Source organism: Hipposideros armiger, unplaced genomic scaffold (assembly GCF_001890085.2).
Source record: "Hipposideros armiger isolate ML-2016 unplaced genomic scaffold, ASM189008v1 scaffold_48, whole genome shotgun sequence".
Classification (NCBI taxonomy): Eukaryota; Metazoa; Chordata; class Mammalia; order Chiroptera; family Hipposideridae; genus Hipposideros; species Hipposideros armiger.
In genome coordinates, this window is record NW_017731398.1 from 119,717 (window position 1) to 145,761 (window position 26,045).

Genomic DNA, 26,045 nt, shown 5'->3' on the forward strand with positions numbered 1-26,045 from the left:
GGGCAGCCGTCTGCCTGCACCCCAACTTTGCCCCGAGTGTCTCAGAGAAACGTGCTTGAGCCGGCGCCTCGGAAGTTGGGAGAGTCCAGGATCGGGTCGGCGGAGCGGTTGTTTTCCCCCTGAGTAGCCAGGAAGGCGACCCCCCTGGTCCCTAAGCCTGGACCCAATGTCACCCCCACCCCGGCCCCCCACGTCTTGTGACACGGCGCTAACTACACTTACCGGTTCGTTGTGCTTTGTGATTTAATCCTGCAGAGCTGGCGCACAGCACGGCACGTTGCACACAGTAGGTGCCAGGAAACGGCGGCGCGAAAGGTTCCGGCCTCCGAAGCGGCTTTTGGGACCCCGGGCCCTCCCGGTCGGCCGGCGTTCTGTGGGGTCCGAGGTGCGCAGTGGCCTCGCCCCTGCAGCGGGGGCGGCGCGCTGCCTCCCGCCCGCCCAGGCTCGGGCCCTCGAAGGGCTCGGGCCCGCGCGCCTGCCCTCCGGGCTGCAGGAAACGGAGTCGCCGGCCCAGGCTCGGGCGCAGCGGGGCGCGAGCAGCAGCAGCAGCAGCAGCACAGCCGGCGTCCCCTGGAAGCATTCACACCTCGTGGGCACCGGGGCGCAGCCGGGGAGGGGCGCGCTGCGGGCCGGAGGCCATTTTGGAAGCGCGGCGCAAGATGGATGCGTGGGCGCGAGGACGGCGGCGCCCCCCGCGAGCACCGCGGGCCCCAGGAGCGGAGCGTGCGTCCAGAGCGCCGGCCGGACCGGGTCTCTGCCGCCGGGCAACCCGGGCGGGCTGTCAGGTATTAATGACCCCGGGAGGCCTCACCGCGAACGCCGGCGTCCCCCTTCCCGCCTCCCGCCCGGACCCTCCGTCGCGGCTGCCGACGCGCCCGGTGGCTGTGGGCACCCCGCGGGCCGTGCGCGGCGCGGCTGCTGCGGAGGAACAGGCGTCGGCCGGAGCCTGCCTCGCTCGCTCGCTCGGCCGCCCGCTCCGAGCAGGGGCGGAGACGGCCTTCCCGCGCGCGGCCCGTGTGCGGCGGCCGGGCTGGAGGAGCGGGCCGGCGGCGCGGTGGCATTATTTTGGAGCCTGGGACCGGGGGCGCCTTCGCCCTGTCATTAGGTCCCAGGAATGTCACGCGCGTGGCTGACGCCCGCTCTTTCTTGAGACCGCGAGGCCCGAGGCCGCCTTTCCCGGGCCTGGGTGTGGCGCGGGGGCGCAAGGATGGTGGAGGCCACATTGCCGAGGGCCCTGCGGCTGGCACCAGGGTCTGGCGAGGGCCTCCGCGTCGCCCGCGTGGTTCGGGCTGAGGACGCGCCTGCAGGCTCCATTCCCTCCTCCTGGGCTGCGGTCAGTTGTGGAGGAAGCGGGCGCGGCTGACGCCGGAGCCACAACCTTGAGCTGGACCCCTCCAGGCCTCTGCCCGTGGGTCAGAGCTGTGGCTCCCTCTGCATGCCCCCCTTCCACCTGGGTGACTAGTGTGAGCGCAGTCGCGGTGGTTGGAACTGTCCCAAGTTGACCCACCGCTGCCCCGAGGCAGGTCCCACGCATATGCGTTTGTACAGAGTGACCAAGACACTTCGGGTGATGTCCCTTTGTGTTTGTGGAGTTGCGCTTTGTGCCTGGCCTGGTGCTTAAGAAACTCAGCTTCACTGCTCGGGGGATGATGCCGTCTTTGTGATTCCGGCCACAGCTACGATGTGGCAGAGACAGGATGTGGACTCAGGCATGTCTGCCCCAAAGCCTGAATTCTGAACCGCATACGTAACACACAAACACAGATGCATCACCTTTGTGATCTCATCTGTCCAGCGCCAAGCCTGTCCTGAATCCAAGCCCCCCATCCCCACACAGTCCTCCCTCACCTATGAGGGCTCCCCTGTCAACCCCCCAACCTCTTGGCCTAAAGCCCTGGCCTAAAGTGAATGTTATGATTTGATATTATGGTTGTTCCGAGCCTCCTGGCAGCCAAGACAAAGAAGAAAATATGATGGTTTACAACCTTGTTCCAAAAAAAAGCTAATTGAGATTTTTGGAGATATGAACACTTTTTCCTCCGTAAGATTTATAGAAAACTTAAAGCTCGGTGATTACGTAGGTCAACTGCTTTTGTCACAGATGAGGAACCAGGCACAGACAGGTTAAGGGTTTTCCCCCCCAAGGTCATAAAGTTACCTAATGGAGCAGGGACTGGGACCCAGGGTTCCTAATTCCCATCCTCTTAGGAGCGGGCTTCAGTGGGCTTTTCAACAGGGAAATGCTTTAGTTGTGTTGAGTGACCCTTCCGTCCCCCCCCCAAACTCTGCAGACCTGTGTGCTGTCTTCTTCCTTTTTGTGTCCCCGTTCCTAGTGCCAGGCTAGGCTCATTGTGTGTGTCTGTAAATATTTGATAACCGAGTGAGTGAGAGGTTGTCCAAAGCTAGACCCCTGGACTAAGAGATGGGGTTGGTGATGGAGGGAGAGGTCCTGACTTCAGTTCTCCGAAGGGATTGGTGTTTTGCATGTTGCATTCCTGAGCCCATGAATTCCTTAGACCTTTCTCTTTTAGCAAATGATGTGAGCTGGATAGTGTATTTCCCCCTTCGGCAGTGATCTGGCTCCTAACTGCTCTGTCACTCTGGTGGACCTCATGGGAGGGGTCATTGCTCTCTGTAGGAACCATGTTGTCATTGAGAATTGCAAGCCCCTTTATGGGAACGGAGGAGGGTTTCCGGATGGCACCAGCAGTCCCCATGAGAACTGGTGCACCCATTCTTTTGTCCTCTTTGGGTGCAGAGGCAGCCTCTCTGTGCCTACCCAGGTTTGGTTCCTGTGGCTTCAGGAAAAATCACAGAATGTGGCTCATCGGACCCCCAGAACTTATACAGATTAGTCAATTCCCATGGCTCCCAAAAGGTGGCCTTTGGACCCCTGGCATGATCACTGTAGGTACTGAATAAATTTAGGGAGCCTGCCACAGACCAGATCCTCTAGAAATTTGTACCGGAAAGTTGTTGGCCTGGGTGTGGGGAGGGGGCTGGCTTCTTGGAGAGGAGCCCCTAATTGGCAGAAAGTCTCCAACAGATGCTGGCCAAATCCTGACCGTTGTCATTGGGCAGGCTCTGCATCAGCAAAGCAGGGTGGAGAGCTGAGGGCAGTTTACAGCTAAAGCCCCAGCTGTGGAAGAAAAACAGGGTTCAGCTCCCCAGATTAGTTACTGTCTACAAGGATTAAAGGCCCCAAATAATGGCTGGCCTCTCCCCTCCTCCGTGCCAAGGGAAGACATGTAAATACAGCCGCACGCCAGCTTAGGCGGTAGATGTGTATAAATCGAATTTAGCAAATCAGATCATGGTTTAAATGCACTATTTAAAGCAGTCCTGCAGTGAAGCCTTTTACAAAGGGAATAATCATTTTGTGATGCTAATCATCAGCCTCCAATTTATCTCCTTTGTAAGTTCAGATGTTGGTGCACTGGGCGTTCTGAAATTGGGGCGCTCTTGTGCAGGGCTCGGTGATGGCTGTCTGCTTTCCTTTCCTGACCTCTCATTTCAAATGGGTGCATGTCCTCGTTCTCACTGGGGGCCTCAGGATGCTTGTCACTTAGCCTGAGAGTTCTCATCCATCCCACTCATCATTTTATAATCTGATAGAGCCCGCCATTCAGCTGCTCCTGGCTCCTTTTCTGAGATTTGCGCCCTTCCTGGGGGGGAGATAGAAGCCCTGCTGTTCTCAGGGCAGTGGACCCAGCTCCCTCTCTGATCTGAACCTTCTTTTGTTCCCCTGAGCTTCTGGTACTGGTCATAAAGAAGATCTCAGAGTCAACGACACACACACAGCAGCCCCTGAACGTAATAGGCGCCCACTTGCTGAATAGGCAGTGTTCACAATATTCTCCCCATTCACAGCAAAATAACTGAGGCCTGGGATGTCAAAGCGACTTTTCCCACAAGTTGAAATTGGGTCTCAAAGGAGAACCTGTCTCCTAATTGCTATAAAAGTGTTTTATACACTGAGCTACAGTGCCTTTCTTTGCAGAGAGAATCTACCCAGAGACCATCTGGGTGGGATGGAAAGAATGAAGGGAGAGAGATGGATCCGAGTGGAATAAAGGAAGTGGGCAGGAAGCTAGCGGGCCGCGAGGAGCCTGACCTTGCTTAGCTCACAGGCCCTGATATAGTGTCTTTGTCACTATTGGCGCGTTCCTCGGTAATTATGACTGTGTGTTGGCATGGCGACTCGGAGTAAGAAGACTAGAAGCTCTGGGTAAATGCACTTGTTCTTGCCTTCTACAGCAGAGAGGAGCTTTTGTGGGTAGTTCCTCCAGGGAGACGTGGTAGAAAATTCCCCAGGCCCAGCTCTGGAGCGTGGGTATTTACAACCCCGACGAGGCCAGGTGGCCCTGATCAGGGGTGGCACACACAGAGGTCCTCAGGCAGGCTCGCCTCCGATGCAGGGGTCTCCCAGAACCTCCCTCCTGTTCCTTTCTGTTGGTCTTTGTTCCGGAGCTTGTAATGCCAAGTATAGCCATTTCTACACCTCTCCAGGTTGTCTATTTCAAATGGGTTTATGTTGCAGTCCCCCCTGAATTTGATTTTATCGCAAAATTATCTATTTCATGGGCTACGAGTGTTTATTGGGAGGCTGAAAGGAAAGGCAGCTAGATGGGCCCAGCTGTCAGGATGGAGTTTGGGGCTGCCCTTTCGACCCTGGTGCCCCCTCCTTAGATACTTGGATCACATGTGCATCCGAAAATGGGGGAGGTTGCCGGAGTCAGGGATTGCGCGGTCCAGTACGCTAACCGCTATTGATCACGTGAGATGTGGTCAGTGCGACATGCTGAAATGATAATATTGGGTTCAATAAAATATATTATTAAAATTAGTTCTACCCGTTTTTTTTCTTACTTTTTAATGTGGTTTCTAGGAAAATTGGAAGGGTACAGGTAGTTCATGTTTTCATTGGTCCAGACTAGAGAATCAAGACTTCTTCCAGCCCCAGTGCTCGGGAACAAATCCTGGCCTACCTACTACCCCCTGGAAGGCCTCCAGCCACAGAGCGCTCCGTGCATAGAGCGCCACAGGAAAGCCAGAGAGAGGCTCAGGCCTTACGGGGCTTTCAGGGGTATGGTGTACAGCCCCTTAAGTGGGGGTTACCCCTCAGTCCTTCCAGACAGAAGGCCTGAATCTATCGTCAACACCATATTTTGCAGCTTTTAGGGTGGGGGACGAGAGCCAGCAGGTAACCCTGGAAGGGTCTGTGGATGGAGGTTTAGCAGTGTCCCGCGGAGTTTGTGTGGACACAGATGTAGGTGGCAGGAGGGTTGTCCCAGGGGTGGATCGCCTCCCCACCCACCCCTTGCCCATCCTCACAGTGATTGCACAGTCTCCCAGATGCCTGGAAAGCACAGGGCACGGGAAGGCAGCTGTGCATCCCAGGTCGATGCCAATCCCACTTTCAGCAGGTTTCCTTTGGCCCGAGGGCATCTCGGTGCCCTCTCCGGGCCGCCCCTCCTCCCCTCAGCCTCTGCTGCTCTCTGCCAGCCGGAGCTTCTGGGATGCGCCTTGGCGCAGGGCCAGCATCTTCTTGGAGAGGCCTGCTGCCCTGGCTCCCTGCCAGGCCTTGAGTCTTCGGGGAGATTTTCTGGGGCGGCGCTGGGCTCAGCCTGCTGTCGGAGGGCAGAGGGGCCTTCTCACCTCGGAGGACTCCTGGCTGTGCATCCAGCCTTGCTTCCAGCCCCCGTCCCCTCTCAGAAACTCCAGTTTCCTGCCCTGGTGACCCTGGACTGGGTTAAGGGCCACCCAGCTCCAGTAAGCCTTGAGTTGATGAAAAGAAGGCTCTTCACATGAGCCTGGGAGGTGAGGAATGGGCAGCCAGGAAATCATAATGAGTCATGATAATGGTGACCGAACCCATTTATGGGGCACGTATGGTGTGCCAAGGTCCGTGCTAACGCTTTGCATACTTGTCTTTAAGGCCCTTCTCAGAAGGAGCCGAAAGAGGAGTGACAGTCATCTAGGGTCTGCCCTTCTCTTCTAAGCCAAATGCCCTTGGGGTGACTGCATGGGGTACGTCTCAGAAGCTACAGCCTTGGGGTAGGTGGAAGTCTGAGTCCCCTGGGGGTCCTCGTCTCCCAGAGTCGGCCTGGGCTTTGGGCAGCAGCGTGAGCCGGTTCGGGTTGCTAGGGAATGGCTCTGTAGTGTCTCTAGCTTCAGGGCTGGCGATGCACTTGGAGAATGCAGGGAGGAGGGCTCTGGGTGCTGGGGTAGGGGTGAGAAGCATCCCACCCAGTCCGGACTCTCTCCTAATTGCCAGCGGGATCCGTAGCCTGGCTGTCCCTCAGTCTGCCCGTGGAGCCAAGGGTAAGGTTGGAATCTGCTTTCTGCAGCGTGACATCCCATGAGGTGGCACTCAGTCTTCTGGAGAAGGGACAGGGACCCACGTCCTCTGTCCAGTCTTGTCTCAACCTTAAGCAGAAAACGTTAGACCTTTTTCCTATGCACCCAGTTGTGGGGCACAGGACAGGAGAGGGGGTGAATGCCCCTGGGCATGCCACTTCCTTGCGGAGTGCTAGGGAGACGGGGAGGAAAGGGAGAAAGGTCGCATGTTGACAGCCACCCCTTCCCTTGGGGCCTGCAGCTTTCTTTACCCCATTTTTAGCTGTTTCTAACCTCTCTTCTGCTGCTGGGTCGCAGGCTTTAAGACCACGGTGGTGTGTGAGGCAGTGCGTGTGGCTCAGAGGGCGTCAGGGGTCTCCTTGACTTACTTCAGACCCCTCAGGCACACTATTTCACCTCTCTCTCTGAGCCAGTTTTCTCATCTGTAAAAGTGGGGACAGCCATACTTACCGTGTGCGCGCTCTCAAGATGTGTCAGTTTGCCTCCCCCACCTGCTGCTCTAGAATGGGGGTGGGGAGGTGTGCTGGGGGGGGAAAGGGGAGGGCGCAGGGAGCATGAACCGGCCGGGCTGTACAGCAGTGACCATCTCGCTGGTGGGTCACACATCTCTAATGTGCGAAGGTACAGGGAAGGCGGCAAACGAGGGACCGGGCTCCTGCCAGTCGCTCCGCAGTAAGTCATGGCGTTTACTGATCATGCCTGAGCTCCAGGCCCCATGGTGCAGAGAGGACCCCAGGAGAACCCCTGACTTGCCCCCTGCCCTCTTGGAGAGAAACCAGTCTAAGGAGGTGGCATTCAAGGGGTAGATCGCTTGACTCAGGCGGCGGAAGTTAAGAGAGGATGAATCCGTTTGGGGTGGAGTTGGCAGGGAAGGCTCAATGTACCCAACCAGGACTCCCTGAACAGAGGTTCAGAGGTGGGGGTGGAACCGCCTGCAGAGTCCTGCAGGACTGGCCCAGAGAGCTGAGTCCAGAAAAGCACGTCAGATGGTGGAGGCCGCGAACAAGAGGGGTGGAGGGCAGCCTAAGGGAACTGGTCCTGTCAACCTTGTGCAAGCTGGGTGTGGCAGGCTGCTGGACCAGCCTGAGCCAGGTTGCCACACCCTCCCTGGGCCTCTCACCTCTGATGGCTCTTGGCCTGGACTTCAGCACCTCCAGGTTTGTACTGGGAGCCACATCCCAGTTTGCAGGAGTCCAGTGGACCTCAGGAATTGGAAGTCTGCCCGTGCCCGACGGTATTTTTTTTCTGCTGCATTCATTCCTTCATTCAACACTTACTGACCACACACTACATGTCTTGCTCTGGGCAAGGCCTTGGAGATACAGAGAAGAAAACCACAGTCCCTCGCCCAGACTGTAAGCTTTTGTAATATGGAGTTTCATCTATCCATCCACGACGGGAAGGTCAGGCTGGGGAGGGGGCTGCTGGGTTAGTGGGCCCTGAGGTATGACAGTTCTCATCCCTTTGCAGCTCCCTGTCTCCCCTGCCCCTCTCCATGCCCCCAAGGGCCAGGGAGAGCACAGCCAGAGGCCATTTTGTGCTTTGCCCATTTAGCTGCCATTTAGCCTGGACTAGAACTTTAATTTTCCAGGTTCCATTGGTTCTGTGTAGAGCTGCGACATCTCAGCTGTCTTTTCTTCCTTTAAAAACAACTTTGATCTTAGGAATCAGCATTGCAGCAACTGTTGAGATTTGCATTTGGGATTGGTAGGGAACACCTTAAATGCAATCAAATAATAAATTACATCGGGATGAATTTATGTACAGAGGGCCTCCCCTCTTTGGAAGAAATGAGATGCCGTTTGGGGCATCGAGGCCTGAATTCTATCCTGGTTCTGCTCAGACTGGGTCCTGAGTACAGTGATTGGCAGGTGAGCCTGCATATGAGTTAGCAACAGTGCACACCCAGCTGCCTTCTCTCAATACACCCAGAATTTGGAAGAGTCATCCATGTAGGCAGTCGGTTAGGGGGCTGCCCCCCAAATGAATCCACTTGCCCTACAGCCCCAACTGCAAGCTCTGTCATTCTCCCACTTGTGTCCCAGAAGCGGGAAGGCCAAACAGATTTCATTCCATTTCTTATTACTACTTTGGTGGTTTTCTTATTGAGGCCGATGTGTGTGTGCGTATGGTTAGAAGGATGAAACTCTTAGAAGTTACATGGCATTTGTGGGTCAAGTACAGTTAACCCTTGACACAACTTGAGGGCTAGGGGCACCGACCCCATGTAGTTAAAAATCCACTTATAACTTTTGACTCCCCCAAAACTTAACTAATGGTCTACTGTTGACCAGAAAGCCTTACCAATTAACATAGTCGATTAACATATATTTTGTATATGTATTATATCCTGCATTCTTACAGTAAAGTCAGCTGGAGAAAAGAAAATGTTATTAAGAAAACCATGAGGAGAAAATACATTTACAGTACTGTCATTTTATTGAAAAAAACATCTGCGTATAAGTAGACCCAGTGCTGTTCAAGGGTGACGTGTACCTGTCAAAGCTGTGGGAGGGACCTTCCAGCTGCATGGAACGTGGTTCCAGACCTTTGAATGGAACCCGCTCCTTGGCAACTAGGAGACTTGGGGAAAGTATCCTCCCATCATCTGTGTGGACAGGCCCACCGCTGCCCGTGGGCAAGATAAACACATGTGAGGGAGGCTTTCCTCTGTGGACAAGAATTGGGGAGTCTCTGAGACACGGAGCAGTGCTGGACTCCGCTTCCGAGACCTTCCACCCCTCCTTCCCTGGGAGACCCCGAGTGGATGGTGAGAGTGGCTTCCCAGAAAGAAGGATGCGCTCCGCGTTCTGTGACAGCTGTGGGACACATGGATGTCCAGGTGCTGGCAAGCAGTGGGCCTTCCCTACGCTGGGTGGCCTCGGCACCCTTCTGACTTCCCTTGCGTGGCTCTCGGTCTGAATGAATGTCATCTGCACAGAGGCCGGCCTTGGGTTTACATTTGGGGGCCTGTTGACAGCACATGCTGGAGTCACGAAGCTGCGGGGTTGATGTTTCCTCCGGGACGAAGTGGGTGCAGACTCCGCGCTGGCCCCTGACGCCCCCGCAGAGGAGAAGCCCAGAGTTTCCTGTTGCCCAGTTTGTCCAGTTTCCCGTTCTCTTCTCCTCTCACGTTCCTTCTGTTCCCTCCAGGACACACTCCAGAGTCAGAAGACAGAAAGGAGGAGCCGGGCCCTGGTGGAGGAGTGTCAAGGTGGGTCCCGGCCTGACTCAGGCCGCCACTGTGTGTGTGTGTGTGTGCTGTCACAGCTCATGCCAGCAGCGGCCCCGACCTCTGCACCGCGTGGCTACCTGGCTGTAGACGATGGTCCCAGCTAGACTGGGGTCTTGGATTCCTGTTATTTTTTTTTTCTTCTTTGGGGAAAAATAACCCAGTTTGGGGGAGGAAATTTTTTTAAAAAGGGGCAGTAGCCCCGGTGGTTCTTGGAGCCAGCTGCCTGTTAGGCTGCCCCGCGTGAAATTTTTCTTTTGGAGAAACAGACAAATCCTAGTCATTTCATATGGTCCCACCCAATACATTTCCATGCCTTGGGCTGGTGGAGAAGGAGCCACCCCCTTCCCTTCTCCCCAGAAGCACGTTTTAAAGCGTCTCTGAGATTTTAATCACCGTGTTCCTCTTCATCCTATGTACCCTTCTCAGAATTAGTTTACCTGCAGGAAGAAATCACCCTAACCTGTGGATTTCACTGCCCCGGCCGGGCCCCACATGCCCCCAGCTTCAAGTCGTGTCTTGAAATGCAGGACAATTAAGATGACTTTTAAACACCTCTTCTTTCAGTATTACAAATAAATAAATTCTCCAGGGCAGCTCAGACAACCCTGACTGAGGGCTGAGACCAGCTCCAAACTTTTCTGTCTCTGGAGGTATTGGCTTCCATCTGGATGCCTGAAATAGTATTTCACTCCCTCTCCTGGGAGCCGGAGGGAGGAGGTGGTTCATTCGCTCTCGTTTGGGGAGCTGGCTCGCAGCCTCTCCGTAACCTTTTAGCCACCCTGGTGCTGGGCTACCGGCAGTGTGGGCTTTTGACTGAATGCGCTCGCAGCCCTGCATTCATTACACCATTGTCAGTGTGCGTGTCTGGGGCTGCCTCTGGGTGTGTGTGTTTCTTTTTGTGTCTGCGTGTCAGTGTCAGGCTGTGTGTGTCTGTTTACATCGGCCTGTCTGGGCGCGCTCAGAGCCACAGGGAGCTGCGGGGTGTTGGTAGGAGAGAGGGCAGTTCATAGCCCCAGACCTCCCCCTCAGGAATTTTGGGAAATTTGTATGTGTGTGTGTGTGTGTGTGTGTGTTTATATGTATATTTTATATATACATATATATGTTTTTTTTAATGCTGCTCCCGTGGGGCGACATGTGGGGGGTCTGACCAGGTGTGGTGTGAGCAGCTGTGGCCGGTCGGGTGAACCCCATCTTCCCTGAGCTCACAGACGTGCCTTCCTGCCTGCCCCGTCCATGGGCACTTGTCCCTTTGCAGCTCAGCTCACCGTCTTCTAATTTATTAGCTAGGAAGGAGGAGAAAATGAAACTTTGCCTGAAGACAATGGCTGAGACAGCAGGTCTCACCCTGCAGGGCAGCCAGCACCTCTCCCCCCCCAGCCCTGTCTCCTCCTCTTCAGTCAGTATATCACACTGCTTCGGCTGAAGTAAGAGAAAAAGGAACCCCCCACACCCATCTCTAAAAGCCACGCCTGCCCACGGACCTGCAGGGGTAGCTATAGACTGGTGACGGTGGGAGAGGACGAGGGGCATGTTTGAGCCCGAGTTTGTGTCTGCTGGCCCAGGCCCTCATCCACTCTGGGCCCCCCACCTCTGAGTCGAGGGACTTCTCCCCCCAACCCCAGCCACTGGGGGAAGGGAAGGAGGTCCCAGGCAGCTGCAGGGCTGTGTTAGTAAACACTTTCCTGGGTTCCCATTTTTGTCACCCCCCCCCAACCCTTCTCCACTCCCGATGCCCCGTTACCCGCCCCCCCCAGCATCCCCTTTTCTGTGGCCTGCACAATGAGCTCATTGTCCTGGGTGTGATTTGAATAAGGGATCGGCAGGCCTGTTCCCAGCATTGTCCGAGGGGCTGGGAAAAACCCCAGCGCAGGCAGGAGGACCAGACCAGACAGAGACAGATGCCTAAATTAGCAACAAAGCTTTGTGCACGTCCCCCGGACAAGGGCTCGCCTTGTTTGCGTGGACTCGAGGGTGTGGAGCTGGCCGGCTGCTCGCATGTCTCCCCATGTTAATTAGTTTTGCATGCATGTCTGAGAAGGTGCCAGGGGAGATGTGTTTGCCTTTCCCGGGAGGGGGACCTGTTTGTGGCCATGGAATGGAGCCTGCCTGGGCCTACCTGGGGAGCCAGGCTCTGAGCCGGAGTGGGAATCTCGCCCCCCGCCCCCCGCCATCTTGATCTTCTGTCTCTCTGCCTTTTGGGGGGCTTGGCTTTGCTCCCTGTGTCCCCTCCACTCCTACCCAGCCACATCAGAAAGTTGGTTAGCTCTGATACAGGGAACTCGCTCCCACCCAGACCAAGACCAGTGCCTGTCCATCTGGCGGTCTGTCTCTCTCAACACGGGGTCCCCCGGGACCAAGGAGCAGAAGCGGCCAGTCTGAGCTTGCTCTCCACCATCCTGAGCCAGATGGCCAGTCTGCTGATCGCATTACGGCCTCCCCTGGCCCCAGACCCCTGCGGCCCACAGTTGGGTCAGGATCTTGTTTGGGATCTGACGGAGAAGCCCTCTCTTAGGCCCTTGCAGAAGGTCTGCCCCTGAACAGGAAAAGGGGCTGGTAGACAGGACACGTGGCGTGTCCTAGCCACTGGCTTGCTGTGTGGCCTTGGGCAGGCCATGCCTCCCCTACTCCCGAACCTCAGTTATTCTCCCTGACAAAATGAGAGTTGAACTTCAGGATTCTCTTGGTTCCTTCTAGCTCAGAAAGTCTGCGATGGTGGTGACATTTCAAACGTGTATAGATTTAGCACCTACTGATTGAGCACAGTGACAGGGGTGGGACCAGCGAATTCTGCCCAGCGGTGGTGGGGGCGGGGTGGGGTGTTGCAGGAAGGGTTTCATCTCTGTTGACACTGACGCGTCGGCCTCCGTTTTCAGAGCGGCTAGAGGATCAGGGGCGGGCAGAGCCTTTCCCCCTCTTCCCGGGTCCTCACAGAACCCCTCTTGGCAGCTGAAGCCCTTCTCCCTGCACCCCTACCCTGCAGTGGCGGGAGGAAGGCCCTGGTCCAGAAGAAGGGAGATTGGCAGTGGCAGCAAAGGAGATCTGGAGTGAGAGCAGCTGCTGGCCTGGTCCTGGGTGTACCCTGGTCGCCCCCTGCAGGCCCTGGCATGGGGGACAGGGCTGAGAAGGGGTTGGGTGCCTGCCTAGCTGGGCCTCCCGACAACTTCCTGGGTCGTGCCTTCAGAATTTCCAGCTCTCCTCAGCCCCTCACAATAACCCCGGGAGTGCAGGGGGCATGGAGCACAGCCCCTCTTATTCGGGTGCAGGGGTCTCAGCATTCAGTGAGCAGGGGGTCCGGCTCCCAGGCCCTTCCCTGGACGACACCACTCAGCCCCACTGGCCCGGCTGTCTCTTCACAGCTTCTAGGGAATTCACAATCCAAGCCTGGGACACTCGCAGTCCAAAAAGCCCTGTGCCAATATCTCCATTCCCTCCCCGTCGGGCCTTTATCGGGGATGGATCTGTCCTGTGTCATTTCTTACAGATCTGGTGACCCCACCCGGCCAGGAGGTAACCTCATGTCCTGTGCTTATGTCCTAAGTGATTTGCGATACCGTTGGTGCAGGACCTACTGGGGCCTTAGGGTGAGGCTTTGAATGCCCACATTCCTCCTCTTGCCCCTTCCTTGCCAGCCTTCCCCATCTCTGGTGCTGTAGGACTGCACCTGGCCGGAGGGACCCACAGGGACCCTCAGAGGGTGCCAGTCCAGGCAGGGAGGCCCTGGGCCTCACCCCCAGTCCTCAGCTTCCACCCCTCACATGTCCACTCTGGCCAGTCTCCCACGCCCAGCACACTCACTCCTCCAGTCTGGCTGCCTCTCCCCTCCCCACCTCTCTCTGCTATTCTACTTCTGTGTCTGGGGGCCTCTTTTCCTGCCCCTTTCCCTGTCCTCAGGCTGCTCCTCGCTCCAGGCGTGTATGGTATGTGGAAGGGGAAGTCCAAAGTTCAGTGAGGAAGAGTGTGGACGTTAGAGCTCAGGGCAGGGGCGCACAGGAGTGGTGAGGTGACAGAGACAGGGCCTGGGGACAGCTGCCCACTGCCCTCCCCGCCCCTCCACACGCCTCCCTCCCGGGTTTAGCTGCCTCAGCTGTAGCCCTGAGCTCCTTAATCTGGTGATCAGTGTGGTGCTGGGGGCGTGCCGGCAGAGGCTTTAGGAGGTGACAGGGGATCTGGGGAGTCGCACTCCGCTAGCAGAGCATCACGCAAAGCCAGGGAATCGCATTCTAAGCGCGCTCCCCCTCCGGAGGCTGGACCCTGCACGGCATGGCTGGTACCCAGCGGAGGGCTGGGGCATAGGCCCTGCACGCAGCTGTCATCACCTGGCTCTTTGTTCCTCGGGAGGAAAGTTTTCAATACGAAGGCTCTCCAGCCCTTTCTGCCTGGCTAAGGTTTAATTGTGTGGGACCTGCCCCCACCCTTACCCCAGCCCCCACCTCCTCTGGCTCTCTAGCCCAGTTAGAAGAAGGTGGCTGTGAGTTGCAGGTATTCCTTCCTCTGTCAGCCAGGAAAACGCGGGTCGGGGGTGTGGGTGCGTTCTAGAACTCATCAAGTGTGCTGAGCAGTATGCCTCCCCTGCTTAGACTGGGCAGCCCTGAGAGCACCCAGGGAGTTAGGAAACGGAGGCAGGCAGGCTGAGCCCAAGCCCCGTCTGGCCACAGGTTGGGGGTGGTCCAGGCCTGGGCCCGTGGCTGGACAGGAGGGACAAGGGAGAGACGCTGCAGGCAGAGGCCCAGATGAGAGCTCTGCTTCTGGTGTCACTCTGCATTAGACCCCCGGTGTCTTGGAGCCTCCAAACCCTCATCTGTCAGATGGGGAGAATAACTCTTACCCGTGGAATTGCTGTGCGGAGGGTTCAGCATGTGGGCAACACGAGATAGGGGTGAATTTCCCTCCTCCCTTTGCCCTAGGTCAGGGGGCAGGTTTGAAGGAGTTGAGCTTCTCCAGGTCAGTTCATACAGCTGTGACGTGGGGGAGAAGGACAGCAGTGATAGAATATTAACCGTGGGCACCGGCCACTCAGGACGACAGCTGGCCCAAACCATCAGCCCAGGGAGGAGGGCACAGCTGAGCTGAGACAAGTTCATTTGTCTTTGTGTCTTTCTGCCCCATCACGGGTCTGTTCATCTGCAAGCACACAGACGACCTCCCTCGAGGGCGATTCCTGACGGGGGCGTTGCAGGATGCGGGAACCCTGGATCTCCTTTGCATTCTGAGCAGGTCAGGCCTGCCTGGCATAAGGTACTGCCTGGCAGAGGACCCCGCCGCAGCGGGCAATGAGCTGAGGTCCTTCCCGGCTCCAGGCCCCACCCTGACTGCAGCCCTGCCACCAGCCTGTGTGGGGACAAGCTCCTCCTGGGGGCTGGCACTCTCCTCACATCCCCTGGAGCTGCCCCTGCTTCCTGTCCCTTCTTTTCAAAAGCATGTGGGCGAGGGTTAGGGGCCTGCCCGCCTCCTGAGCCACCTCCTCATGCCTCTGTTTCATCATCAGCCAGAGGAGGTCATGGTTCCTACTGTCCGGCTGTGGAGTGTGAGAGTGTGGTGTTGGGGGCCCTGTGAGCCAGGCTCTGTCATCCAGAAAAGCTTCCAGCCTCAAGGCAGCATCTGCCCCCAGACCCAGGCTCCCCAAAGCTGCCCCTCGACATGTGGTATGCTTTGTTAACAGTGGCTTCTTTTACCCGGCCCTTCTCTCGCCTTGTTGGGTGAAGTCCCTGCCTTTGAGGGCCCCCAGGTGATCTGGTAAAGTGACAAGGGCCTAGGAAGACAGCCTCACCTTGCTGGAAGTCTGAGACGCGGAACCCAGCCCACTTCCTGCTGAGGGCTCACCCTTCCAGCACCTGGAAAAGGCTCACTGGGTAGGATGGCATCTAAGGTCCCTTACAGCGCTGACGTTTTATAATCTGGAAGGTCTTCCTGTTTTGTTTTGGTTTTCCCTTCTGTTATCTGCCAGTAATCCCCAGCCCCAGCCCCCTGGCTCACAGGAAATCCAACCAACTTTGTCCCCTTCAAGCTGCCCTGGGAAGCAGAGAGATACCTTCAACCACAGGCTACAAAAATGAAAACCCAGCTCACTGCTGGCAAGTGACATGAGACTGAGAAGTGGCCTGCCATGGAGCAAGACTTGGTTCAGAGGGCACAAGTCTTGGCTGAGTTCACGCCCAGCCTCTGATCTGGAACCTTCTCTTCTGTTCTCATTTGCTCTAATGTTTACCCTGGCGGCACTGTTTGCCGCCAGGTGGTCCTCAGGGTGCATTTGCAGTGTTCTTCTTGGGACTTGCCCAGTCCTATTTTCCTGGGCCCAGGAAGCTCCAAGCCCTGAGGAACAATCCTTGGGGGGAAATGCCACTTCTTGGTGCCTGGTCCCTCTCCCAGCACCCCAGCCAGGTGGCTCTGCCACCTGAACAGCTAACACAATTGCAGGCCATGGAGTCAGGTGGATGTGGGCTGAGGTCCTTGTCTGACCAATGTGTCCTTGGGCCAGCTCTTAACCTCTCTGAACCTCTGTTTCCTTATTTCTAAAATGAGGATAACCGCACCAGTCTCATAAAGTTGCAGCGAGGCACAGAAATAACACAGATAAAATACCGTGAAATTATATGGTCACTCTCTCTTACCTCCTAGTCCCAGCTGAACCCAGAGGCTCCAAAGGCCACAGATAGGAACCGTTGTCTTTCCTCGCCTCTTACCTTTGAGTTTCAGGCCTGGGGAGGTTCTGAGACAACCTCAGGTGAGCTCCTCCCCCCAGCACACTGCTCTCCTTCCGCAGGGAGCAGAAATACCTACTTTCAGCCCTAATAATACCTGAATGAGATTTATAGGACACTTGCCTCCCCAGAGTGCAAAGCTCCTTCTCACGTATTATTTCTCTTGTCTTTATATTGTCCTGTGAAGTGTGATGGGACGGCCTCTTTCTGGCTTCTCTGAAAATGGAGACAGAGAGGAACTGTGGGTCTGGTCAAGGTCACAGAATTAGAGTACAGAGCCACAGCACCCTAGGACACCAGGCAGACAAGGGAGACGCAGTTGTCACTGTCCTGAGGCTGCGGTAGTCAGGCCGGGATTGAGGAGGAGAACCCGGGCAGAGGGCACTGTCCAAGCTCTGCTTCCGTTCCTTCCTGCCCATCTGGGACCTGGCAGGGGAGCTGGGGAAACATGTCCCAACCCACAGGGGCCTTTGCCCCTGGCCGCCATTTCTCCCCTTGTCACACCCTGTACTTGTTCTGGGGCTGAGGTGCTCCGGCCAGGCCTCTGGAAACGGAAGCTCTTTGCCATCCCATTCCTTCCCAGAGGATGGGGGCAGCACATTGGGAGGCCCCCCCCAAGCGAGGGGCTTCAGCCTTCTAGGAGTTAACGACTCCCTCTCCGCAGCTGTCCTCCCCTTGGTGCTCCTCTTCCTCCCTCCTCCTGCTCACAGCAGGCAGGGCCTGGACCTGGGAGCCATGCTGCTGTGCTGTTGCCAGGGGAGCCGGGAGGCAGACCTGAGCTATGCAGGGAAAAGGCCCGGCCTGTCAAAGTGTGTGAGATGAACCGCCGCCGTCCCCATGCAGCTGGGCTCAAACGTCTCGGCTCTTGTTCTGCGCCTGAGAATGGCGCAGCCCAGTGAGGTTCAAGGGCAAACTCACCATTCATTAGTCAGGGGTTCTTGACGTCCCCTCTCACCCAGGCATGGGTTCCCCCCTTCCTCTTTCTCTCCCTCTCGTGACACATTCTTGGGTGCCTTCGGCGAGGACTGCACACCCTCCTCCTCCTAAGCAACCCCCTCTCTAGAGGCCCCTGAATAAACTCACCCCAAGGAGACCAGGCAGGACAGAGACAATGGCCACAGGAAACCATTCAGGCGGGACATTGGCCATGCTGGCCCGCCCTCCACTCCCAGTGTCCCTGTAAGGCCCCACTCCCCTCTGATTCTGGGCACCCCTGGGCCACCAGCCTGCGTAGGAGGAAACCATTGGGTGGGCTCTACCCTCAGGGTAACAGGCCAGTCCAGTGCCGTTCTTTCTCAGCAGGCTCTCTGGATGTCTCTCTCCATGGCCTGTGTCTCACCTGCTGGCCATACCGGTCTTTCTCTACCATCATGCATAGTTTAAGACACTCAGACACTGTTGGTGGCAGAGTGTAAATTGTATAATATTTTCTGGAATGTGGTAACATCAAATGGAAAAGGTAACATATATTTGGTCACCAATTGCACTGCTAGGCATTTACGCCAGGGTTACATATGTAAAAGTTCCCAAAGGCTTATGTATAAGAATGTAAAGAAATGGAAGTGAACCTATGGTCCATTCAGACTGGAAAACTGCGCAGCTGCAAAAATGAACGGGATGGGTCTCTAAGCTGTTGTGGAAGGTGGGCCAGTATACATTGTTGGGTGAATAGAATCAATAGCAGAACAGGAAATAAGAGTACGGTCTTATTTGTGTGTGTTTCAAAGCCAGTCCTAAGTATACTTATATCTGAACTATTTCTGGAAATACATATTGGAAGGCTCTGAGGAGGGGGAAATGGATGGGGCCCTCTTCCTCTGTATTGTTCTATTTCCATGTTCGTGGAATACTTTTATTGAAAAATGTAAAGAGGCTATTTAATATAACAGGCATAGCTTCTATTAACCACCTTGGGGTAGGCACTCGAAGAAGAGGGCGGCGATGTCGCAGGAAAAGACATCCCAGAAACCCTGCCACAGGCCGTTTTCTGCCTGACAATCACGTCTCATCATCATGGCTGCCGTTGTTACTTAAAACCCTGTGGAGGAGTGCCCGGGTCTTCTTAGGTGGGTCTCAGTATTCCAATTTCACTGACGCTGAAGAGTAGTTGATTGGTTGTCCGAGCTCCTCAGCAGAGAGGGGTCTGGGGGCCCCCTCTTTCACTGCCAGTAGAGTAGACATTGCCCCTCAGTCTTCAGGAGCCGCCAGTTTTGGGGAAGGACCTTTGGAAGCCCCAGCAGCGCCCCACCTGGATTGTGCTGGTGATCCAGCAGCCGCCCAGAGAGGCCTGAGAAACCTGAGGGAGATAGCTATAATCCGCCCAAATCGGCTGTGGGGCCCAGAGAGGGGAGAGAAGAAACATTAAGAATGACCGCATGTGGATGATGCTCTGTAACTTTATGGGCTGTAGATACCATTGGTACAACCATTTTACAGATGAGGAAACTGAGGCCCAGAAAAGCTATGTTATAGGTCCCATGTCACACAGCTTGTGAGTGCCAGAACCGAGATTCCAAAACCAAATCCCCTTGACTCTAAAGTTTGTACTCCTCACCCCATAGAGATCCTGTTTGGCTTGGCCACTTAAAGGAGGTCCCCACAGCAGCAACCCTTCCTCACCAACCCCATGCATAGAGACATTAACCCCTCGTCTGCAAGGTCACCATCTCCTGCAGTGGAGATAGTGACCTGCCTGGGCTGGGCAGCGGAGCAGGCTGATAGAGCCTCCTACTGAGTGGGGCCTATGTCTGGGGCCTCTCCTCCAGGGTTGTCCAGAGGCATTAGGCTTGTCCAGGTGGGCTTCCTAAAAGGGGTGGGGGGCCTGGAGGCAAGGATGCGGCCCCGCTGGTCAAGACAAACCTGAGTGAGCACTGGAGAAGGCTGGGTCTTCACCTGGTGGGTGGTGGGAATGGGCAGGGTCTGAGGGTCTGACTCTGTTAGATGGTCCAGCCTCCCAGTCCCCTGGCTGCCGGTCACCTGCACCCCTGCAGACTCTGCTTCTCATCTGGGGTCCCTGGCCTGAAGGGGCCTAGCAGGAAGATGAGGACACTCCTGGCCTGCCCCATTGCTTTCCAGAGGCTGGCCTCACGGGAGGCTCTGGAACGGCTGAAGCGGTGGAAGTGGAAGAACAGAGATCTCACCCGGGCAACTTGAGTCACTGGGACTCTTCCAAGACCAGTGAGTGGGTCCCCCCGGACAGAGCTGAGGGAGGGCTAGGGCAAGTTCTGGGCAGGAGGCTTCTTCCTATCCTGTGAACCCCCTGCCCTTCTCTCCCCAACTCACAACAAATAAAGTTTCTTTGCAAAGTCATCCATGTCTCGCGTCAGTTTTTCTGGGAAGACATGGGTGAAGAAAGTGAGACTCAGCCAATAGCAAAGAGAATTCATGGTGTGTGGGGTGTGGCGGGGACCCTGGCATGGATGGGAAGGGTAGAGGAAGACGCCTCCCAAGGACTTGGACAGGCTGTCTCCCTGACCTGGGCTAGAGGCCTTTGGGTTAAGAGGATGAAGGCCACTGGCTGGCCCAAGGGCTACCTGTAGCCTTGAGGGTGGCAATCCCAGGTATTGTGATTGCCCTCAAGAGGGGGGCGCTGGAGGTTCTCCATCGTGAGGCAGCCCCCAAGCTCCTCCTCAGCCTCCATTGTGTCTTCTCATTTCATCCTCACAATGACCTCATAAATCCTAATCCCAGTTTACAGACTAGGAATGGAGGTTCAGAAAGGCTAAGAACTATGCAAAGCCACAAACCTGAGAAGCATTCGAGTTGGGCTCCAGCTCTTATGTCTGTGACCAGAATGGGATGCAAAGAGCCTCCTGAAAGCCCCTGACAAGTTTTTTCATGCATGAGCAAAATCACAGCATTGGTTCTCATGAGGCCCTTGGATCCCAGATTAATAATCAACACTTGCTGGTGCCAGGCACTGTTCTGAGGGCTTGTGCATGCCCTAGATCATGGTTTAATCCTGAGACATCTCTATACATAACTGGGCACTATTCCTGATTAACCAATGGAGAGCGTGAGGCCGGGTAAGCTGACCAAGGTGGCCCGTGGGTGTGGGTGCAGCCAGGGTGCCAGCACAGGCATGCCTGTCCACATGCCAGGCACTTAACCACTACTCGCTATGCTCCCCCTCACCCCCCGCCCCCGCCCCGCTCCAGCCTTTCGCCGAACCGGCCTCGCCCTGCCCCACGACCCAAGCGAAAGTTCCCTCACACCTTCCCCACGGCAGCCAGGCCACGTTTTGCCCCGGGCTGCGAGGCAGGGTTTGCACCACCCACCGGCAGGCGGCGCTGTCCGGGGCGCCCGGCTCCACTCCCCCCCGCGCGGGCCGCACTCCTCCTGGCAGCGGGCTGGGGCCCCAGGAACTCCAGGAGGAGCCAAGACCCCGGCAGGAGGGAGAGGACTGAGGGGCTCGCGGCACAAAGAGCTTTTTATTTAAATTTGTTTAGAGTTTCGCGAATTTGCATGAAAAATGTGTGAGAAAAGCCAGCTCCGGTGACCTCATCCGCACCTGCCATTAACGTTCAATTAGCGGCTGAATAGCGGCGGCCGACGCGACGTGAAGAGAATCCGGCCGAACCCGCGCAGCTCCGGCTGCGGGCCCGGCCCCGAGTGGGGCTAGGGGAGCAGGGGCCTTAACCCACACCCCGACTCTGAGAGACGCGGGGACCCAAGAACCCTCGAGCCTAAGACAGTTTGGGGCGCACCAGGGGCTCCCAACCCGCGCGGAGAAAGGCGGGCTGAACCCGGTCCCGACTCAGACGGGTTCCCTCGCCACCTTCGGGACAAAGTGTCAAGTACAAGTTCAAGTTCAGGGCCATGCCCGGGGATGGGGGGGACGGGGACCGCGGAGCCTGCCCTGGCCGCCTTTGTTCTGCAAGATAATTGCTCCCAATTCCCCTCCAGGCGGGACCCTGCGGGCGCCCCTCGCCCCCCAGGAGCCGCTTCCTCCCGCCCGCGCGGCGCCTGGCCCCTGGCCCTGGCGCCCCCGCTCGGGGCCACCGAAGGGTCTGGGGGCTCCGGGGAGGCGCAATTCGAGTCCGTGGGAGTTTCCCCGGCCCCGCAGTCCGAGCGGCAAGCCCAGCTCGGTCGGACGGATGCTCGCGCCGAGGTAAGAGCCCTTGGCGGGCTTCGCGCGCACCCCTTGTGCCCCGCCCCCCCCCTTTGCGGACGGGTGCGACCTGAGGAACAGGGCGGAGGGTGGGGTGGGGTGCTGCAAAGCAGCTGGGCGGCTGGGCAGCTCTGCCGGGCCTCCGGGGGGCGCGCTGCTGCCCCAGGCCTGGGGAGGGGGTGCACAGAGGGCGAAGGCGCCAAAGTGCCCGCCCGGTGAGGTCGCCCGCCTTTCCGCGAGGGCGCCTACCTCACCCCGCTCTCGTCGATAAGCCTCTGGGTCTCCACTTCTGCGTCGCTAGTCCTGGTTCTTCCTCACCTCCTCTCAGATTCTGTCTAGAGGGCCCCCCCCCAGGTAAGAATCTAGCCCCCAGGCCGTGAGGCTCCCCCTGGAGAGCCGGAGGTGCGCGTGTGGCGCAGCTCGGAGGAGAATCAGCCGTGGGCATGCCTCCCCACCCCTATCTCCAGCACCTCAGTTAGAGCCCTGGGCCCAATGGTGGTAGCTGGGGCGGGGTGGAGTGCGCTGTGATTTCATGGCAGTGCAGGGGCCCATGAGGGATCCTTGTTGCCGCCGGTAGGACCTCTTGCTGTTTCTGTGTGGGGACAGGCGTCAGCTTGTACCTCACCCAGCCAACACACTGCCAAGCTGAAAAGGGGGCACAGAGGGCTGCTTCTGAGCAGCCCCAACCTTGTACCCTGTTCCTGCCTTTCACCCTCAGATGCTCACTCGGAGCTCTTTTCGCGTTCTCGTGCTTTACACACAGTTCTAACACCCACGATATCTGGTTTTTAAATGCACAGCGAATTAGAAGTAGCAAATTTAAAAGGGGGGAGATGGCCTGTTCCCTGAAGCCACAACGCTCCCCTTTTGTGTTCCCTCCTCTCTTCTTCTCTGTGGAGTCCTCAAATTTCTCATTTCTGGGATTTTACTCATGATAAAGTTTCTGCCTTCAAGAGTATACTCCTTCCCATCTCCACTTGGCCAAACTTTAGCAAGTGTCTCCTCCTGCAGGAGGTCTGCCCAGATTGCCCCCACATCTCTCTCTCTCTCTCTCTCTCTCTCTCTCTCTCTCTCTCTCTCTCTCTCTCTCTCTCTCTCTCTCTCTCTCTCTCTCCCTCCCTTTCTCTTCCTCCCTCCCTCCCTCCCGCTGCACTCCCAAGCTGAAATGACTCAATAGACAATGAATGAAATCGGGGTTTTTTGTATGGCTTAATAAAAAATCAAGCACATACATTTTTAAAACAGTGAAAGGTTGAGTTTTTTTAAAAAAAATTGGCTCAAACTGAGCTAACATCTCCCAGCCACTCCTCTCTGCGTTCCAGTACATACAAGGTCTCATTCACAAGCAAGAACCAGCAGGAAAAGGCTGGTTCCAGATACTCTGGTAAAAAGAAAGGAGAAAAAGTCTATGCAAATTGCTTTAAAATTGAAACGAGAAGTGCCAGAAGGGAGTCCCTCAGCTTCTTTAGGCCTCCGTCTTGATCTGACTGGGTCCTTCAAAGGGCCTGGAGGGGCTGAGCTTTCAGGCACTGCATCAAACCTTGGGCCCTCCTGCAAAGCTCCAGCGGGGCCACCAGGAAGTTGGCTAAAAATGGAGACTGTGACCTACCTAGTGCATGTCTTTCTGTTAGAGATGATTCATCACTGACACACTCATGTCAGATGAGCCTGGGAAGATGTTTCTTTTTAAAAAAGGGAAACTGAAACCATTTTTTTCCTACAAAACCATCTGTAGAGGATGCTCTAGACCCTTCCCCTCCCTCTTGGGAAGATTCTCCCTGGGTTATTCTGACATCTTGGACAAACCACTATTTTTGGTCACAATAGCCATGGTTCCCAACTCGTGGATGGTAGAACTAGGAAATTTAAGGCAGCAGTTTGCAAAAGATGGTGTAAATACTACTCTGTAATAAACTGAGAGAATGAAAACTTATTACTAATATAGATTAACTCCCAGCTAAAGGAGAATAGATCTTGTTATTCGCCCTCTTTTACAAAAGAAATAAGTGTGGAGGGGTTAAATAAATTGCCTTCAGTGTCACAGCTAGAAAGAGGTTCAGGTGGACTTTGAACTTGTGCAGGCTGCTTTAGACTCAACATCCTTGACTCTACTACCAACATTCTAGCTTTGTTCCTAAGCTAGTCGCTGAAAATGCTTCCCAAATCACACGTTACATGGCTTTTCTTGCTTTCCTTATCACACAGAAACAGAAGGAGGTAGATGGTGAGGGTGAAGAGCCCAGCCTTTAAAGTCTTGCATTCAAACCCTGACTCACTCACTTTCAAACCATGTGACTTTCGCCAAATCTCCATGTCCTCATCTGTAAAATGGGCTTGTGAATCGAGCTCATGGGTTTGTTGTGAAGTTAAAATAAGATGTTGTGCTTGGCCCACTGCCTGAGACATTGTAAATCTATCCATGAGTGAAAGCTGTTATTATGCTTTTAACAGTAACCACCTTTAATGACAATGTTAATGTCACTTTGCATTTTCAAAAAAACCCCAACAGCCCTCCCCCTCAGAAAAGAAAAAATGGACACAATTGGTCTCCACATGTTTTAGCCAAGCACCTGAGGGGATGCCTGGATTGTGGAAGAACAGCAGCTCTGCTCTGTAGACAGATAACCCCAATATTTTCAATACAGATTCTTGAAACCTGTGCTTCCTAGAGCCTAACTGCTTAGAGATGTGTGTGTGTGTATGTGTGATGGGGTGGGGGCAGTTGGAAGAAGGACCCTGTAGATAACCAAGAAAATTAGAGGCTGAGACAGAAGATTATTAAAGAATCAGAGATGTGTTCTTTTTTTTTTTTCTCTTAGCTATAAAATCTGACCATCATCTCCTCATGAGGAAAATAAATGAAGACTAGACCCTGCTACACATGCAGATCCGGTGAGTGGACACCTCTTCCTCCTTTCATTGACTTCATGGCTATTGAGAGTGCTTGTTCTGTGCCAGGCGTCGTTTTTTTTAGGGCATGGGAATCCAACAGAGAACAAAACAGAAAAACTCCTGGCCTCAGGGAGCTGACATTGGTATGTGTGTGGCCTCTGTGGGTGAAACTGAGGAGAGGGAGAGAGAGACTGACTCAACTTCCTTCCATATCAGAAAATGAGTAAAGGACCGAGGCAAAGAGGTTCCTCAGGCAACGTGCTTATTCCTGGGGTGCTGGGACCCGGGGAAGGCTGAATCCTGGCAGCGGTGCAGGGATAAAAATGGTGACAAGTCAGCGAAGGAAATCAAGAGGGCTGGGAAGGGGTAAGGNCGAAGAAAAGAAGCTCGGCCTCGCTGGAATGAGCCCAAACACAGCCGCTCTTTTTTTTTTTTTTGGAATATTGTAGGAAAAACACAAGATCCTATTTTTCTTGATGATTAAAGGGAAGTGATGGATGGGGTGGGCCATTTGCATTAGGTCAGACCCAGGAACGCGGAGGAGGAATTCGGCAGATATTCTTCAAACTAGGAACGGCTGGAAATTCCCGTGTCTCCAGGCTTTCTGGCTACACATTGTGCTCAGGCGGCCCCTGCGCAGGGAGAGCCCGGCGTTTCTGCGTCGCAGCCCGCAGCCAGCAGCCCATGCAGGCTCGTCTTGTGGCCGTGGAGTCAGCCCCGCGCCTTCCCCGCCCTGAGAAGGAGAGGGGGCCTGGAAAGGCTGGTGGAGGAGTTCCCTCCAGCCCACAGGGCATCCAACAAACCCCTTACCCTCCGGTGCCTCCTCCGCGCCTCAGAATCTAGAGGCTAAGTCGCCTTCTGACGCTTTATGTTATATGGAGAAATTTCTGGAATTTGAATTCGTTGCTCTTGTCTGTTTGCGTTGAATGCCCCTGTGGCCGGGGTATGTGTGCTTCCAGGGGGAATCTTTGGATTTCTGGGCAGCTGGCTACAGGGAGGGGCTTAGGGGATGGGGAGCAGAGGGCGCCTGAGCCCCCTCCCCAAACACTGGGACGGGCCACTGAAGTGAGGCCGGAGCTCAGTGGCACCCATAAGGACTTAACTCCCCTCCGGTCAGTGCCCCCGTTTTCACTCTTCTCAGCCACACCCGTGGTTCAGTCCCTGCTGTTCCTCTTGGCTCCATCACAACTTCCCCAAAAGACCGTGGAGGAGCAGAATGGAACAGGAGCTGGGCAACGCAGCTCCGGGGCTGGTTTGCCCACTGGCAGGGCACAGCCAGGCCTGAGGCCTGGGCAGCCATCTGGGAAACGCTCGGGACTCAGGCGAGGACCTCTGGGCTACATGTGGGCTACCGCTAGGGCCGAGAGCCCGGCCCTCTCCACCCAACGTGGCTTGTCTTCAAACAGGCCGCCCTCCCTAGCCTCCCCTACTTGTTGCCCAATTTCGTCTTGGTTCTTCCAGACGAGTGGCCCGCAGAAGTTTCTTTGTCCCTATGACAGGAGCGTGTGGGGCCGCCAGGCCTGGAGCTGAGAAGCCTAGAGAAGGCTTATGGGGTTTGGCCTGGATTAACCGGGAAGCTTGGGCGAGAGCACTGCGGGTTTGGGGCTGGGGAGGGGGCCACGTGAAGGCCCAGGGGGAGAAGGGAGTGCCAGGGCGCTGAAGCCTATTTGATCTCACAAATGGGCTCCACCAAGCAGACCCTTGCTCTCCCATCTCATCTCAGGAGTACATGTGGCTCCTGGATAGT

At 55.8% G+C, this 26,045-nt stretch overlaps 2 protein-coding genes across 16 annotated transcripts in view; both read left to right on the forward strand.

Annotated features, from left to right (window-relative positions):
- The window catches only part of LOC109381393 (collagen alpha-1(I) chain-like), a 42,432-nt gene extending 22,940 nt beyond the window's left edge, over positions 1 to 19,492 (forward strand). Inside the window, exons 7-9 of the mRNA XM_019639994.1 lie at positions 256 to 785; positions 9,514 to 9,574; positions 19,372 to 19,492. Of these exons, the coding sequence (XP_019495539.1) occupies positions 256 to 785; positions 9,514 to 9,574; positions 19,372 to 19,405 (625 nt within the window). The 3' untranslated portion in view covers positions 19,406 to 19,492. The remainder of the gene's footprint in view (positions 1 to 255; positions 786 to 9,513; positions 9,575 to 19,371) is intronic.
- A 1,217-nt stretch (positions 19,493 to 20,709) lies between these two features.
- The window catches only part of TICRR (TOPBP1 interacting checkpoint and replication regulator), a 144,885-nt gene continuing 139,549 nt past the window's right edge, over positions 20,710 to 26,045 (forward strand). For 14 of the 15 annotated variants that reach the window (XM_019640074.1, XM_019640081.1, XM_019640078.1 and 11 more), the window contains exons 1-2: positions 20,710 to 21,406; positions 24,226 to 24,298. The gene's annotated coding sequence lies outside the window, so the exon portion shown is untranslated. The remainder of the gene's footprint in view (positions 21,407 to 24,225; positions 24,299 to 26,045) is intronic. The other variant, XM_019640069.1, reaches the window with a different exon arrangement.